The 13917-nt window shown below is 43.6% G+C and overlaps 1 protein-coding gene across 1 annotated transcript; it reads right to left on the bottom strand.

Annotated features, from left to right (window-relative positions):
• Positions 1-10267: 10267 nt before the first annotated feature.
• On the bottom strand, positions 10268-13403 carry LOC110283749 (isoleucine--tRNA ligase, cytoplasmic-like). The gene is given in 6 exon segments (XM_085828916.1): positions 10268-10574; positions 10713-11404; positions 11641-12421; positions 12424-12532; positions 12535-12801; positions 13380-13403. Coding segments are annotated over 6 exon segments (2118 nt in total). The 3' UTR covers positions 10268-10329.
• Between the last annotated feature and the right edge of the window lie 514 nt (positions 13404-13917).

Here is a 13917-nt window from a genome sequence, read left to right as displayed (position 1 = left end):
CCCTCCAGCTCCTTGGGTACTTTCTCTAGCTCCTCCATTGGGGGCCCTGTGATCCATCCAATAGCTGACTGTGAGCATCCACTTCTGTGTTTGCTAGGCCCTGGCATAGTCTCAGGGTCCTTTCAGCAAAATCTTGCTAGTGTATGCAATGGTGTCAGTGTTTGGAGGCTGATTATGGGATGGATCCCCGGGTATGGCAGTCTCTAGATGGTCCATCCTTTCATCTCAGCTCCAAACTTTGTCTCTGTAACTCCTTCCATGGGTGTTTTGTTCCCATTTCTAAGAAGGGGCAAAGTGTCCACACTTTGGTCTTTGTTCTTCTTGAGTTTCATGTGTTTCGCAAATTGTATCTTTTTTTTTTTAATATTTTTATTACATATTTTCCTCAATTACGTTTCCAATGCTATCCCAAAAGTCCCCCATAGCGCCCCACACTTCCCTACCCACCCATTCCCATTCTTTTGGCCCTGGCATTCCCCTATATTGGGGCATATAAAGTTTGCGAGTCCAATGGGCCTCTCTTTCCATTGATGGCTGACTAGGCCATCTTTCGATACATATGCAGCTAGAGACAAGAGCTCCGGGGTTCTGGTTAGTACATCATGTTGTTCCAACAATAGGGTTGCAGATCCCTTTAGCTCCTTGGGTACTTTCTCTAGCTTCTCCATTGGGAGCCCTGTGATACATCCAATAGCTGACTGTGAACATCCACTCCTGTGTTTGCTAGGCCCCAGCATCGTCTCACAAGAGACAGTTATATTTGGGTCCTTTCAGCAAAATCTTGCTAGTGTATGCAATGGTGTCAGCATTTAGAAGTTGATTATGGGATGGATCCCTGGATACGGCAGTCTCTAAATGGTCCATCCTTTCATCACCGCTACGAACTTTGTCTCTGTAACTCCTTCCCTGGGTGTTTTGTTCCCAATTCTAAGAAGGTGCACAGTGTCCACACTTTGGTCTTCATTCTTCTTGAGTTTCATGCGTTTAGCAAATTGTATCTTAAATCTTGGGTATCCTAAGTTTTGGGCTAATATCCACTTATCAGTGAATACATATAGTGTGAGTTCTTTTGTGATTGTGTTACTTCACTCAAGATGATGCCCTCCAGGTCCATCCATTTGGCTAGGAATTTCATAAATTCATTCTTTTTAATAGCTGAGTAGTACTCCATTGTGTAAATGTACCATAATTTCTGTATCCATTCCTCTGTTGAGGGACATCTGGGTTCTTTCCAGCTTCTGGCTATTATAAATAGGGCTGCTATGAACATAGTGGAACATGTGTCCTTTTTACCGGTTGGGACATCTTCTGGATATATGCCCAGGAGAGGTATTGCTGGATCCTCCGGTAGTACTATGTCCAATTTTCTGAGGAACCGCCAGACTGATTTCCAGAGTGGTTGTACAAGCTTGCAATCCCACCAACAATGGAGGAGTGTTCCTCTTTCTCCACATCCTCGCCAGCAACTGCTGTCACCTGAATTTTTGATCTTAGCCATTCTGACTGGTGTGAGGTGGAATCTCAGGGTTGTTTTGATTTGCATTTCCCTGATGATTAAGGATGTTGAACATTTTTTCAGGTGTTTCTCTGCCATTCGGTATTCCTCAGGTGAGAATTCTTTGTTCAGTTCTGAGCCCCATTTTTTAATGGGGTTATTTGACATTCTGGAGTCCACCTTCTTGAGTTCTTTATATATATTGGATATTAGTCCCTTATCTGATTTAGGATAGGTGAAGATCCTTTCCCAATCTGTTGGTGGTTTTTTTGTCTTATTGATGGTGTCTTTAGCCTTGCAGAAGCTTTGTAGTTTCATGAGGTCCCACTTGTCAATTCTCGATCTTACAGCACAAGCCATTACTGTTCTATTCAGGAATTTTTCCCCTGTGCCCATATCTTCAAGGCTTTTCCCCACTTTCTCCTCTATAAGTTTCAGTGTCTCTGGTTTTATGTGAAGTTCCTTGATCCACTTAGACTTGACCTTAGTACAAGGAGATAGGAATGGATCGATTCGCATTCTTCTACATGTTAACAACCAGTTGTGCCAGCACCATTTGTTGAAAATGCTGTCTTTCTTCCACTGGATGTTTTTAGCTCCCTTGTCGAAGATCAAGTGACCATAGGTGTGTGGGTTCATTTCTGGGTCTTCAATTCTATTCCATTGGTCTATTTGTCTGTCACTATACCAGTACCATGCAGTTTTTATCACAATTGCTCTGTAGTAGAGCTTTAGGTCTGGCATGGTGATTCCACCAGAGGTTCTTTTATCCTTGAGAACAGTTTTTGCTATCCTAGGTTTTTTGTTATTCCAGATGAATTTGCAGATTGCACTTTCTAATTCGTTGAAGAATTGATTTGGAATTTTGATGGGGATTGCATTGAATCTGTAGATTACTTTTGGCAAGATAGCCATTTTTACAATGTTGATCCTGCCAATCCATGAGCATGGGAGATCTTTCCATCTTCTGAGATCTTCTATAATTTCTTTCTTCAGAGACTTGAAGTTTTTATCATACAGATCTTTCACTTCCTTAGTTAGAGTCACGCCAAGATATTTTATATTATTTGTGACTATTGAGAAGGGTGTTGTTTCCCTAATTTCTTTCTCAGCCTGTTTATTCTTTGTGTAGAGAAAGGCCATTGATTTGTTTGAGTTAATTTTATATCCAGCTACTTCACCGAAGCTGTTTATCAGGCTTAGGAGTTCTCTGGTGGAATTTTTAGGGTCACTTATATATACTATCATATCATCTGCAAAGAGTGATATTTTGACTTCATCTTTTCCAATTTGTATCCCTTTGATCTCCTTTTGTTGTCGAATTGCTCTGGCTAGGACTTCAAGTACAATGTTGAATAGGTATGGAGAAAGTGGACAGCCTTGTCTAGTCCCTGATTTTAGAGGGATTGCTTCAAGCTTCTCACCATTTACTTTGATGTTGGCTACTGGTTTGCTGTAGATTGCTTTTATCATGTTTAGGTATGGGCCTTGAATTCCTGATCTTTCCAAGACTTTTATCATGAATGGGTGTTGGATCTTGTCAAATGCTTTTTCCGCATCTAACGAGATGACCATGTGGTTTTTGTCTTTGAGTTTGTTTATATACTGGATTACGTTGATGGATTTCCGTATATTGAACCATCCCTGCATCCCTGGGATGAAACCTACTTGGTCAGGATGGATGATTGTTTTGATGTGTTCTTGGATTCGGTTAGCAAGAACTTTATTGAGTATTTTTGCATCAATATTCATAAGGGATATTGGTCTGAAGTTTTCTATCTTTGTTGGGTCTTTTTGTGGTTTAGGTATCAGAGTAATTGTGGCTTCATAGAATGAGTTGGGTAGAGTACCTTCTGTTTCTATTTTGTGGAATAGTTTGTGAAGAACTGGGATTAGATCTTCTTTGAAGGTCTGATAGAACTCTGCACTAAACCCATCTGGTCCTGGGTTTTTTTTGGTTGGGAGACTATTAATGACTGCTTCTATTTCTTTGGGGGATATAGGGCTGTTTAGATCATTAACCTGATCTTGATTCAACTTTGGTACCTGGTATCTGTCTAGGAACTTCTCCATTTCATCCAGGTTCTCCAGTTTTGTTGAGTATAGCCTTTGGTAGAAGGATCTGATGGTGTTTTGGATGTCTTCAGGATCTGTTGTTATGTCTCCTTTTTCATTTCTGATTTTGTTAATTAGGATGCTTTCCCTGTGCCCTCTAGTGAGTCTGGCTAAGGGTTTATCTATCTTGTTGATTTTCTCAAAGAACCAGCTCCTTGATTGGTTGATTCTTTGAATAGTTTTTCTTGTTTCCACTTGGTTGATTTCACCCCTGAGTTTGATTATTTCCTGCCGTCTACTCCTCTTGGGTGAATTTGCTTCCTTTTGTTCTAGTGCTTTTAGGTGTGTTGTCAAGCTGCTAATGTGTGCTCTCTCTAGTTTCCTTTTGGAGGCACTCAGAGCTATGAGTTTTCCTCTTAGAAATGCTTTCATTGCGTCCCATAAGTTTGGGTATGTTGTGGCTTCATTTTCATTGAACTCTAAAAAGTCCTTAATTTCTTTCTTTATTCCTTCCTTGACCAAGGTATCATTGAGAAGAGTGTTGTTCAGTTTCCACGTGAAGGTTGGCTTTCTATTATTTATTTTGTTATTGAAGATCAGCTTTAGTCCATGGTGATCTGATAGGATGCATGGGACAATTTCAATGTTTTTGTATCTGTTGAGTCCTGTTTTGTGCCCAATTACGTGGTCAATTTTGGAGAAGGTACCATGAGGTGCTGAGAAGAAGGTGTATCCTTTTGTTTTAGGGTAAAATGTCCTGTAGATATCTGCCAGATCCATTTGATCCATAACTTCTGTTAGTTTCACTGTGTCCCTGTTTAGTTTCTGTTTCCATGATCTGTCCATTGGTGAAAGTGGTGTGTTGAAGTCTCCCACTATTATTGTATGAGGTGCAATGTGTGCTTTGAGATTTACTAAAGTTTCTTTAATGAATGAGGCTGCCTTTGTATTTGGAGCATAGATATTCAGGATTGATAGTTCCTCTTGGAGGATTTTAACTTTGATGAGTATGAAGTGCCCCTCCCTGTCTTTTTTGATGACTTTGGGTTGGAAGTCAATCTTATCTCATATTAGAATGGCTACTCCAGCTTGTTTCTTCAGACCATTTGCTTGGAAAATTGTTTTCCAGCCTTTCATTCTGAGGTAGTGTCTATCTTTTTCTCTGAGATGAGTTTCTTGTAAGCAGCAAAATGTTGGGTCTTGTTTGTGTAGCCAGTTTGTTAGTCTATGTCTTTTTATCGGGGAGTTGAGTCCATTGATATTAAGAGATATTAAGGAAAAGTAATTGTTGTTTCCTGTTATTTTTGTTGTTAAAGTTGGCATTCTGTTCTTGTGGCTGTCTTCTTTTAGGTTTGTTGAGGGATTACCTTCTTGTTGTTTCTAGGGCGTGGTTCCTGTCCTTGTATTGTTTTTTTTCTGTTATTATCCTTTGAAGGGCTGGATTCGTGGAGAGATAATGTGTGAATTTGGTTTTGTCGTGGAATACTTTGGTTTCTCCATCTATGTTAATTGAGAGTTTGGCTGGGTATAGTAGCCTGGGCTGGAATTTGTGTTCTTTTAGTGTCTGTATAACATCTGTCCAGGATCTTCTGGCTTTCATAGTCTCTGGTGAAAAATCTGGTGTAATTCTGATAGGCTTGCCTTTATATGTTACTTGGCCTTTTTCTCTTACTGCTTTTAGTATTCTATCTTTATTTAGTGCATTTGTTGTTCTGATTATTATGTGTCGGGAGGTATTTCTTTTCTGGTCCAGCATATTTGGAGTTCTGTAGGCTTCTTGTATGTTCATGGGCATCTCTTTCTTTAGATTTGGGAAGTTTTCTTCTATAATTTTGTTGAAGATGTTTGCTGGTCCTTTGAGTTGAAAATCTTCATTCTCATCCACTCCTATTATCTGTAGGTTTGGTCTTCTCATTGTGTCCTGTATTTCTTAGATGTTTTGAGTTAGGATCTTTTTGCATTTTCCATTTTCCTTGATTGTTGTGCCCATGTTCTCTATGGAATCTTCTGCACCTGAGATTCTCTCTTCCATCTCTTGTATTCTGTTGCTGATGCTTGCATCTATGGTTCCAGATTTCTTTCCTAGGGTTTCTATCTCCAGTGTTGCCTCATTTTGGGTTTTCTTTATTGTGTCTACTTCCCTTTTTAGGTCTAGTATGGTTTTGTTCATTTCCATCATCTGATTGGATGTGTTTTCCTGTTTCTCTTTAAGGACTTCTACCAGTTTGGTTGTGTTTTCCTGTTTTTCTTTAAGGACTTGTAACTCTTTAGCCATGTTCTCCTGTAGTTCTTTAAAGTCCTTCTTGATGTCCTCTACCATCATCATGAGATATGCTTTTAAATCCAGGTCTAGTTTTTCAGGTGTGTTGGGGTGCCCTGGACTGGGCGAAGTGGGAGTGCTGGGTCCTGATGATGGTGAGTGGTCTTGGTTTCTGTTAGTAAGATTCTTACCTTTACCTCTCGCCATCTGGTAATCTCTGGAGTTGTTATAGTTGTCTCTGTTCAGAGGTTGTTCTTCTGGGGATTCTGAGTATCCTCTGTCAGCAGACCTGGGAGACAGGCTCTCTCCTCTGAGTTTCAGTGGTTAGAGCACTCCCTGCTGGCAAGCTTTCCTCTTAAAGGGAAGGTGTACAGATATCTGGGGTTTGGACCTCCTCCTGGCCGAAGAAGAAGGCGGAAAACAGGACCTTTCCCAGATGCTGTGTTGCTTTGGCAGGTCACAGAAGCTGTAGGCTTCTGTGGTACACACTCTCAGCTGTGCAGACTAAGTTCCTAAGTTCAGTGGAGTCCTGGATCCAAGATGTGCTCCCTGCTCCTGAGGCAGAGGGCTCCTGTGCAGGGCAGACCACTGTCTTCCAGCTAGGAGGGTGCTGGATGTCTGTGGCCCCAAAAGGGTGCTGCCTCAGCAGCTCTGTGGCTCCCGCCTGTCCCAGAAGCTGTCTGCCTCTGTGGTCCTCACTCTAACCTGTACAGACTAAGTTCGGCGGAGTCCCGGAGCCAAGATGGTGCTCCCTGCAGGGCAGGTCACTGTTCTCCGGCTGGGAGGGTGTCGGATGTCTGCGGCCCCAAAAGGGTGCTGCCTCAGCGGCTCTGTGGCTCCCGCCTGTCCCAGAAGCTGTCTGCCTCTGTGGTCCTCACTCTGACCTGTACAGACTAAGTTCGGCGGAGTCCCGGAGCCAAGATGGCGCTCCCTGCAGGGCAGGTCACTGTCCTCCGACTGGGAGGGTGCCAGATGTCTGTGGCCCCAAAAGGGTGCTGCCTCAGCGGCTCTGTGGCTCCCGCCTGTCCCAGAAGCTGTCTGCCTCTGTGGTCCTCACTCTAACCTGTAGACTAAGTTCGGCGGAGTCCCGGAGCCAAGATGGTGCTCTCTGCAGGGCAGGTCTCTGTCCTCCGGCTGGGAGGGTGCCGGAAGTCTGCGGCCCCAAAAGGGTGCTGCCTCAGCGGCTCTGTGGCTCCCGCCTGTCCCAGAAGCTGTCTGCCTCTGTGGTCCTCACTCTAACCTGTAGACTAAGTTCGGTGGAGTCCCGGAGCCAAGATGGCGCTCCCTGCAGGGCAGGTCACTGTCCTCCGACTGGGAGGGTGCCGGATGTCTGCGGCCCCAAAAGGGTGCTGCCTCAGCGGCTCTGTGGCTCCCGCCTGTCCCAGAAGCTGTCTGCCTCTGTGGTCCCCACTCTGACCTGTACAGACTAAGCTCGGTGGAGTCCCGGAGCCAAGATGGCGCTCCCTGCAGGGCAGGTCACTGTCCTCCGACTGGGAGGGTGCCGGATGTCTGCGGCCCCTAAAGGGTGCTGCCTCAGCAGCTCTGTGGCTCCCGCCTGTCCCAGAAGCTGTCTGCCCCCGTGGTCCCCACTCTGACCTGTACAGACTAAGCTCGGCGGAGTCCCGGAGTCAAGATGGCGCTCCCTGCAGGGCAGGTCACTGTCCTCCGACTGGGTGGGTGCCGGATGTCTGCGGCCCCAAAAGGGTGCTGCCTCAGCGGCTCTGTGGCTCCCGCCTGTCCCAGAAGCTGTCTGCCTCTGTGGTCCTCACTCTAACCTGTAGACTAAGTTCGGCGGAGTCCCGGAGCCAAGATGGTGCTCTCTGCAGGGCAGGTCTCTGTCCTCCGGCTGGGCTATACTCTATTTTTTAAGTAAAAGAGACAACAAAAGAGTTTTGGCAAGTATCGAGTAAAATCTTGGAAGTCAGAACATCCTTCCTACTAAAGAGGTGTGGGAGCCTGAGACAAGGTCATAGCTCCTCCGAGCATCAGTCTGCTTTTTCTTTCTGCTTCGTTTGTTTTAACTCTCATCTGAAAAATGATCAATATTGGGCAGCAGATGTTGCCCAGTGATTCAGCACTCCCCTTCCCTACATGAGGCCTCGGTTTGATCCCAGCACCACCCATGCTCACATAAGAAGAGAACATTAGAATTTGTACCTTGTTCATATTGGAGAGAGAAGAGTAAAACCCCAAATGCAAGCATACTGATAATCACTAAGACCGACAAGCATAAGAGGTTCTTTCTTTCTTTTTCTTAATTAAAGCACAGTTCATGCCTATAATGCATTATCTTACTCCCTTTGGGCAGATAGGAACTCCTTGTGTCCCTTGTATATGGGAAAGCTAGTTGTATACATTCCTTGATTTTGCTCTTTGGAATCACCTATATTCTATAGACCAAAGCTTCATCACCTTGTCTCCTACAATCCTAAGCAATGTTTCCGGTTCAGAGCTCTGTAGCACACTGTAACTTATACAATTGCTCTCAGTGCTGTGACTATACTGTGAAGACACGGGTACAGATATTTTTTGATATCTAGTATATCTTTGTTGAATTAAGTTTAAAATATTAAAGTAATTAATTTTACATATTCTGGGTATGGTGGTCTAACACTCCTGAAGCAGAAACAGGAAGATTTCTGTGAGTTTAAAACCAACCTGCTCTGCACAGCAATTTCTAGGGCATAGAGAGCTACATAGTAAGATCCTGACTCAAAAATACTTCTCTGTATACTTCCTCCTTTTATAGCTATTCCCTTCTTTTCAATTGTTTGATTTTTTTTTAAGAACCTATCACCTTTAGCATTCACTCAGCTCCAGCATGTTTTCATGAAGGGGAACTCTTTCTTATAGCTATTGTTGGCCAATCTTCTAGTTGCTTTTACATAGTATTTATGAACAAGTTATAAAATATTTTCATTATAGCATATGGTTTAAGCCAGTGGTTACTGTTTCTTCCCCCACACTTACATCTGAGCACTGGTGAAAAGGGTGTGCCCATGCTGTAAGCCATGCAGCCACTAAAGGGATTCAATTAGCCTCTAAAGGGATTCCCACATTTGCATTCCACATCTCCTTCCAAAGAAGAAAAAGTTTTAAAAAAATGCTGTTTCATTTTCTCCAGGGGCATCAGTGACAGAATTCCTCCTATAGTGGGTTGATCTGATGCTGCTTGTATCCTAATGCTAAATCCTGGCTCCTCAAGATGTGATTTCCCCCAATGTGCAGATAGATCCTCAGGTACTCAAGTGAACCTTTCCCACAGTTTAACTGGTCAGTAAAAGGCTCAGGAAGACCAACAGAGTCAACTAACCTGGACCCTTGGGACTCTCGGAGTCTGAAATACCAATTAAAAACACCATGGGCAGGACCTCCCCACACATATGTAGCAGATGTGCAGCTTGGCATTCATGTGGGTACTGAACAACCAGAACTAGAGCTATCCCAAAAGCAGTTGCTTGTACATGGGACATGATATTTTAGCTGGGCTGCTTTGTCTGACCTCAGTGGGAGAGAAAGCACCTAGCCTCACAGAGACTTGAAGTGCCAGGGGGAAGGGATACACAGGGCCCCCACCCTCACAGAGGACAAGGGAAGAATAGGGAAAGGATAAGGGAAGGGGGTGACCAGAAAGAGGACAGTGAGTGGAATGTAAAGTGAGTAAGTAAAAAAATAATAATAATAATTTTTTTTTAATTCAAGCCAATGATTGGGCAGTGGAGGGTGAAAGGTAGAACTGGAGGGTTCAAGAGAGGGGGGAGAGGGAGAGGAGGAGAGAAGAGGAAAACAAAAGAGGAGGAAGCTGCCTTGAGCCAGAACCACATGGCCAGGAGAAAAAGCAAGCAACAAGGGACTTGTAGCTGGGGAACAAATTAGTATAGCCCTAGATCTGCCCAATCTAGGCATATGGCTTGTAAATAAAATATCTGGGTTGCGTGTCTTTTTTTTTCTAAGAGAGTGTTTACTGTTTTGATTTAATCAAACGTAAAATATTTCATCAAATTACCCAGGAAAATCCAGATAGCAGAATTATATAACATATCCATTTCTTCACAAGGTCTCAAATCAGTTTTACAAGGCCATATATATATGTATATGTACTATGCCGTTTAAACCACTTCCACTTTCTATACTGAAGAACTCCAGTATAGAAATAAGCTTCGTGGTGCTAAGGTAACATTGGGACACTCCCCCAACATGATTGCATAGGTGTTTAAGGTTAAATTTGAACATAATGTGAGGTCTCCAGTCAGTCAATCCCATTAGAATCGCAGGTTCAAAGCAGCATATTTGACGAGTGCCCAAGGAGATAACTTCACTGAACCCGTGTGTGTGTGTGTGTGTGTGTGTATGAGAGAGACAGAGAGAGACAGAGAGAGACAGAGACAGAGAGAGAGACAGAGAGAGAGAGTGTGTGAGTGTGTGTGTGTGTGTGTGTGTGTGTGTGTGTGTGTGTGTGTGTGTGTGTAAGGAGATGGGTAGATTCAAGGCAGACTGACTGAAGGCAAACTGATAGCTGTTAGCCATCTGCAGTTGTTGGCAAGACAGAAACATATACAGACTTCATATTCAAAGTCTTCATTGGGATATCTTCTGTAATTTCTTGTGTTTCAGTCTCATTCAGGAACAGCCTTAGCCTCCTGCTCCTCAGTTCGAACACCTTGGCTGCTTCATGCACAAGCCCTTGGTGGGTGAGGCTGTTCTGTCCAAGTGGGTTTTCAAGCAGGAGGGTGCCCACAGTTCCTGTTAAACACTCTTGTGGCTCTGCATTCAGGAGCTATAGGTACTGACACAGCAGGGTGCTGGGGCTGCTGATGGGAGATGGGGATGCTCCTGCAGTCACATACAGCATCCTCCTACTGAAGCTCAGCAAGTCAGTTTGGTTCTGTATTTCTGTTTCACCATGGAAGACTGACAGCTTTGCATTTTTAACACCAAATACGCTGGTAACAACAGTCTTCAGCTTCACCAGGTTCAGCTGATTATCACCTTTCAGATTCTCCAGGAGCAACACTCCACCTTGCTCGGTGCCATTTGCACAAATGTTAAGGTTCACATAAGCACAAGTAGGGCCAGGCACACACAATCTTTTTGTGAGTGTGATTTCCAGCTCAGATCTCTTTAACTGTGTTTGCTCTTGAATAAGGATATTATCTGATGTTGGAACTGAATATGGCTTCAAGGGAACTTTGATAGTGGCAAATATGAAGTCAGTGTGGCTTTCAATGATATTATTCAAGTATCTTCCTTCAGATTTTGCATTATAGTAAACTGTTATTTCATCTGTTGGAACCAGATTGCACTTCTTGCGAAGCTTCTGGATGCGATTGATGACTTCCAGAGCCATACCCTCATCCACCATCGACTGGTCAGGTGTGACATCTAAGAGGACTAGAGCCTGAGCATCAGAGTGTGCTTCAAACTGCGCGGCCCCTCCCGCGGCCTGGTCAAAGGTGTACATGAGGCGAATGTCTTCCTCATGCAGTTCGTGGCCTTCCACAACAATGCTCCCGCTCTTCTGAAATCGCTCTAGCTCCTCATTGCTCAGCCGCTTTATGGCCATCATCACCACTTTGAAGGCCCCCTTCAATGGCCTAGTCGGCCATCACTGGAAAGAGAGGCCCATTGGACTTGCAAACTTTATATGCCCCAATACAGGGGAATGCCAGGGCCAAAAGAATGGGAATGGGTGGGTAGGGAAGTGGGGGGGGGTATGGGGGACTTTTGGGATAGCATTGGAAATGTAATTGAGGAAAATACGTAATAAAAAAATATTAAAAATTAAAAGAGAGAGAGAAAAAAAAAAAAAAAGAAGGCCCCCTTCAGACGCTTCCCAAGGACCACGTGATCTGGTTCAGCCCTTAGTTGGATACGGTACTTGTTTTTATCAGTAGACAACGTGACTTTTCGAACATTTAATTCCTCAATGATATACTTCTCCAAGGACCTGATATGCTCTAGAGCTTCTGGGTCTTGGTGGATGACCACAATTTCCTTCAAAAGATACTTTATTGGAATAATTTTCCGGTCTCGTATCACTCTTCCAAGCTCGATCACAGACTGCATCCTAGACACGGCGTTCTCAGTTTTCTTGTCAATCAGCTCCTCTCGAACTCGAGGCAGCATGAGGTAGTGTATGCTGAGTGTGTCCTTGTCTCAAATAGAAGCAGGGTCAATCAGCAGCTTTAGATTCTGGTACATCAGTTCAGTAAGAAAGGGTGTGTAAGGGGCCATCAGTCTGCACAGAGAAAGCAGGACACTGAACAGTGCCTCCAGAGTCATGACACAGTCTTCCACCCCACTCTCACCCTTTAACCTACTCCTGTTCATTCGGACATACCAATTGGTTAGAATATCTACAAACTTGACCAGACAAGGTACCACAGTGTACAGCCTGTAAGCTGCCATTTCGGTCTCAAAGAAGCCAAAGAGCGACTGCGTGAAGGACAGAACCCACTGGTCGGTGATGTTAGGGCTTTCTTTGACTGTATGCTCGTTGTATAGGAACTTCACTTCCTCTTCCTTTTGGAGCCTAAAGATGTTCTGGATGAAGAAACAGTAAGTGTTGTACCACGGGAGCAGCACATCTTTGAGGACATCCCGCACACCTTGAAGTGCAGGTTTTCTGCTCTTACCACAGGGGAATTGATCAGATATAACCTGAGGGTGTCCGCACCATACTTATCAATAATGGAAACTGGATCTGGGTAGTTCTTTTTCCTTGCTTGCTCATTTTTTGGCCACCACTTGCCAAGATGAGGCCATTCACAATCACATTCTTGAAAGGTGGCTGTCCAAAGAGCGCTGTGGCTAGCACCAGCAGGGTGTAAAACCATCCTCTGGTTTGATCGATGCCTTCAGCAATGAAGTCTGCGGGAAAGGCATCCTCAAATTGGTGCTTGCTCTCGAACGGATAAAGGACCTGGGCATAGGGCATACTTCCACTCTCTAAACAGCAGTCAAACACCTCAGAGACGCGCCGATTGCATGTCTTTTATACAGGCTTATTAAGATTAAAATTTCTTAGTACATCTTCCCTTGCCCTGTCTTTTAGTCTCCTTGACTTTTTGATTATTGTTGAATTTTAGTCCTTCTTACTCTGTTTCTTTCTGTTACTGCCAATTTATCATGAAAATGAAATAAACATTTAAAAATATCTCCTTTATACTTGAGATTCTAATATAGTCACATCATTTCCTTGTTACCTTCCATCTCTCCAAACCTTTCATATACCCTTCCTTGAAATACACTGTAGCTGTCTCCAGACACACCAGAAGAGGGCATCAGATCCCATTCCAGATGGTTGTGAGCCACCATTTTGTTGCTGGGAATTATACTCAGAATCTCTGGAAGAGCAATCAGTGCTCTCAACCACTGAGCCATTGCACCAGCCCTCCTTGGGAAATCTTTCAATCTGTGATCATGAAGCTTTACCATTTCCTTTGCACAACAGCTAGTCCTGGTTCACTGTGGTTTGTAACAGAATGCTCTGTGCCTTCTCCTGACTTGATGCACCTCTTTACACCCCAGTGAAGGTTGGTCTCCTAGAATATCTTTTAAATTGCTTACACGCTGAGCCTGAAGACAATACATACTTTCAGATTGGTAGAACAGTAAATGAAGACCGTCTACCTTCTCTTCTAACCACCTTTAGCTTTGAATTGGGTCCATAAGTGACTTCACTAGTCTGAGGAAATCTCACATCATAATTTTCCTTTGAAAATGTTCCTTTATATATTATATCCTTATTAATGTGGTTGCGATTTTAAAGGATCTCAAGATTGCGGGTATGAACATAACATGCCAACCACAACTTTCACACTGTATGACTTTTGTTACCCAGCACTCACTAAAGTTCTCTGCTCAGTGCTAGTGACTCCTTCAAGACAAAGCCACCTGTGCATACTTGATGAGAGTTAGACTTGTTTCCATAGAAATTCATAAATGTGCACATGCATACACAGGACAACCAGAGAGTTGATGAAACAATAGTGAGTTGATGAAACCATCTGCATTCCTTAAAGTAATAAAAGTGGCTAATCGTGTCATATCAAAATGATACAAAGAAAATTCACCTGGAGGAATGAACCTATTTGAAGTGAAAAAA

Source organism: Mus caroli, unplaced genomic scaffold (genome assembly GCF_978045245.1).
Source record: "Mus caroli unplaced genomic scaffold, Mus_caroli_1 scaffold_1, whole genome shotgun sequence".
NCBI lineage: Eukaryota > Metazoa > Chordata > Mammalia > Rodentia > Muridae > Mus > Mus caroli.
The sequence above is the reverse complement of the archived record's forward strand: the minus strand, read 5'-3'. Positions and strand labels throughout refer to the sequence as shown.